General features: G+C 53.9%; 1 protein-coding gene across 1 annotated transcript in view; it reads left to right on the top strand.

Annotated features, from left to right (window-relative positions):
- MXRA7 (matrix-remodelling associated 7) overlaps positions 1-3574 on the top strand; it is a gene marked incomplete at its 5' end in the record, with an annotated part of 21850 nt that overhangs the window by 2084 nt on the left and 16192 nt on the right. Inside the window, one exon of the mRNA XM_009697868.1 lies at positions 425-485. Within this exon, the coding sequence (XP_009696170.1) occupies positions 425-485 (61 nt within the window). The remainder of the gene's footprint in view (positions 1-424; positions 486-3574) is intronic.

Below are 3574 nucleotides of genomic sequence, written 5' to 3'. Positions count from 1 at the left end.
TGGCTCAGTCCCCTGCATGTCCCCAGGCAGGGTGGGGAGCGTGGGGGGTGCTGGCGGGGGATACCAGCCCGGCAGGATGCTGGGGCACAAGGCTGTGCCTGGGGACACCGGGATAGCAGGTTCTTCTTAAACACCTTCATATCCCCTTGATTATGGGGAGGCACTCGCAGTTTGCAGCCTTTGGGTGGGATTGCAGTAAGCAAGGCCAAATCCCCCCCACTGACTAGTGAGAGGAAAGCAGACTAACGAAGCTGGCTCATTAGCGAGCATCCTTTTGGTCTATTCCATGAAGGAGGCAGGGAAGGGGCACCCAGGAGCTCCGGTCTCTGCCTCCCTGCCCTGGGAGCTCTGGTGCCCTGACCGAGCACTGGTTATTTAGCACAGCACCTTCTCCTCACGGCCCCTCTGTTTTTAACTCCTCCAGGAGGAAGATCTGGACTCAGAAAATGAGAAGCTGGTGGTGAGAGAGCCAGAGGATGAGGATGGTGAGTGCCAAGCAAGCTAGCACCCTGCAGGGAGGGTACGGATGGGTGTGAGGGGCTGCAGCCCCGAGTGCTTGGGGATGGTCTCCTTCCTCCAGAAAATGCAGAGGAAATTCCTACCTGGGCAGAAGCCCCTGTTTGCTTTCCCCGATGCCCTTGGGCTGTTTGCCATGGGGTAGCTTTGTGATGAAGCTGCCCCAAAAGCTCCTTGTTCACATCCAGGACGATCTCCAGAGGCTTTAGTCAGAGCCGTGTTTAACTGGTTAGCCAATTAGTTGATTGGAAAATGATTAATTGACTAATTGCGGTGACAACTGCTGCGCTCGTAAGAAAATGAAACAGATGGTGCCAAGGCAGAGTGTGTGTCTGAAGGGGACTCTGTGCTCCTGAGCAGTCCCGGAGATGCTGGGGTGGCCCCAGGAGCCCCTGCCCGGGGTGGCTGGGGGCAGACGGGGCAGCAGGAGAGCTTGGGGTGTTCCCCCTTCCCTGTCCCACTTTCTGCTTGCCCCCTTTAAGGTGCTGTATGGCAATCCCCCAGCTTGGGAGGATTACGCCTAATGCCACAAAGAATCAAATTTTAATCCTGGTGCTGTGCTCGCAACATGGGGGAAGCACCTTTGGAGACAGAGTTCCCAAAAGACACTTATTCCACCCCGTTAGGCTTCCTTACAGCGCCGGTTATTGGGGATATTACCGTGCGGGACTGTGGGAGACCTGGTTTGGGGAATGATGGATGTATCCTGCCAAATGGATGCTCAGTATCGCTGCTCTGCTGGGGTCTGCCTCCTTCAGTTCAGCTCTGTTTCAGGGCTGCTCCGGCACCACTGTGCATCACCTTGAAGTGCTTGGGATCAGAAGGAGATGACGGTCCCTGGCTGTGAGTCGTGGCTAGCCCAGCATCCTCCCTAAGCATCTCCTGCAGGCAGCCACTGACTCCTCTCCTGAATTATTTACATCATTTCTGATGTGTTTTATAACGGAACTGGGTAAAGAGATGGCTCAGCCTCACGAGGAGGAGGCAAGAGGTGTGCAGCTGGGAACGACGACAGTGCCCTTGCTCCTTCCTTCGCTGTCTCTCCTGCACGTCCTGGCCCAACTCAAGCCACTGAGCTGTTGCCTGGCAAGCCCACAACCAAAGATTTCCCCTTGGGAGTGTGGGGATCACGCAGGCAGTCTGTCACCAGCCCGGGATGCTGCTGCAGTGGCCAAAACCACCAAAGCTGCTTTCTCCCCGCTTCGGCTGGCAGGGAGCGTTCGCAGAGCGAGCACGTTCAGGGGAGAGGTGCGTTCCTGGGGCTGCTTTCACCCTGCCAGCCCGGGGTCATGGCACTGCCAACGCGAGGGCAGAGAGATGAAAGACAAATGTTTGGGTTTGTTTTTTTTTTAATATGAACTCATGGAGATTCTGAATAAGTAGGTCACCTTGTATTTCTGTAGTGTTTTCGCTGTCCATGTGAAAATCCAGCCTCCCCTTTTCTGTGTGTTTCCTGAAGTTTGTTTTCAATCTGCAAAGAAAGTTCCTGAGCTCAGAAAACAGCCGGCGGTTTCCAAAGCCGCACACTGGCTCCTTTTTAACCACAACATGTGGGCAGGGAGATGGGTAGCTTCCTCGCCTCCCTCTTCTCTTACTCTTTTCTGGCTGGGTGGCAATTAAACTGCCCTTTTTGGGACAGGCAAAATCCCAAATCTCAATTTACTTGGCAGAAAACCATGTGAGGGAAATGATCTTGATTGTCCTTGGAATCAGGCGAGCTACACGAAGGTAACGAAATGGCTCCTGCCCTGCATTCAGGGTAAGAAACAGGATGTTACACCCTCTGGGTTGTTGGGTTTTTCCTTTCTCTTAATATCTCCCAAAGCAGCAGCCAGCTGAATTTTCTTTCCGTGCACTTTTATGGCCTCCCGAAGGGCTGATAAGCCGCAGCATTACGGCTTGTTTCCAGCTTGCCAGGCTTGTTTGCCTGCCCGTTCGGAAGGTCTTCCCACCGAGGGAAGTGGGATATGGCTGAGCTGAACGTTTGGGGCTGTGGGACCGAAGCATCGGCGTGCTTGTGTTCGGACGCTTGTGAAGATGCTAGGGAAATGGTTTGCCTCGTTGTTCCCCCTGGGAGTCCCGATGGCATTTTGGGATTAGAGACACAGTCTGGATCAGTAACTGAGCAGTAATCTCCCAGGACTTCCCAGGGAAGCTCCTCAAGATCAGGGATGCAGAGATGTAGAGAAGAAGGAAGGAAACGTGGATATCTGCAGGGAGGGTTTCTGTTAAATTCCCACCCTCCTACCATCGCTCCAGGCACGCTCCGAACGCCAGCGGCAGTGACCTTGCAGCGGTCGGCATGATCCGTCCCGTACCTGCCCGTGCAGCCTTGCACAGCTTGTTTTGGAGATCTCGAGTTTCCCCATCTGTGAAATTAGGCTCTGACTTGCCTTTTGCGTGGGGGTCCCCAAGGTCTGCGAGAGCTCTGGCAGCAGCTGAACGCATTGCATGAGCTTGGGGTTGGAGAAATCGCTAAATCAAGCAGCTGACCTTGGACACGAGGAGAAAATCCATAAGGGCAGTACTGACCAGAAAAATAGAGGGAAGCTGCTGATGCTGAATCCTTCTGGGTGTGAGGAGGGGAGGAGGGGGGCTGTGGGGTGTTTTTCATTTGGGCAGGTGGAGGAGGAGAGACTTTCATGAATGTGGTGCCTGCAATAGCAGCAGCGAGGATTGGAAGGGGCTTCCCACGTGGCTGGGGACAGGAGATGGGTCCATGGGTTATGTACAAGTTGGGGCTTTCCCTCATGCCACAGAAGTCAGGGGAGTTTCACCACTTTTGGGGTCTTGCTGGTGCTGGGAGGTATCATCCTGGATATTTGGTTTGTGGATAAGGTGCAATTTTTCAGAGCCATGCAGATAATACCATAATATCTTCCTTTTGTGGACCCCTTAGAAGTATCCCCAGGGCCCCGAGGGTCGGTGGAAGCAGCAAATGTTTCTGGGTGGATGTGGAAACAGCAATGCTAGATGGCTCGACGTGAAGCAGCCGAGTCCTGCAGTCCTTGGGAGATAAAGGCTGGCAGATAAACAGCCCACAGATAACCAACAACAG

Source organism: Cariama cristata, unplaced genomic scaffold, assembly GCF_000690535.1.
Source record: "Cariama cristata isolate BGI_N322 unplaced genomic scaffold, ASM69053v1 scaffold18333, whole genome shotgun sequence".
NCBI classification, from domain to species: Eukaryota; Metazoa; Chordata; class Aves; order Cariamiformes; family Cariamidae; genus Cariama; species Cariama cristata.
Note: the sequence above shows the minus strand (reverse complement) of the source record. Positions and strands in the feature narration are given on the sequence as shown.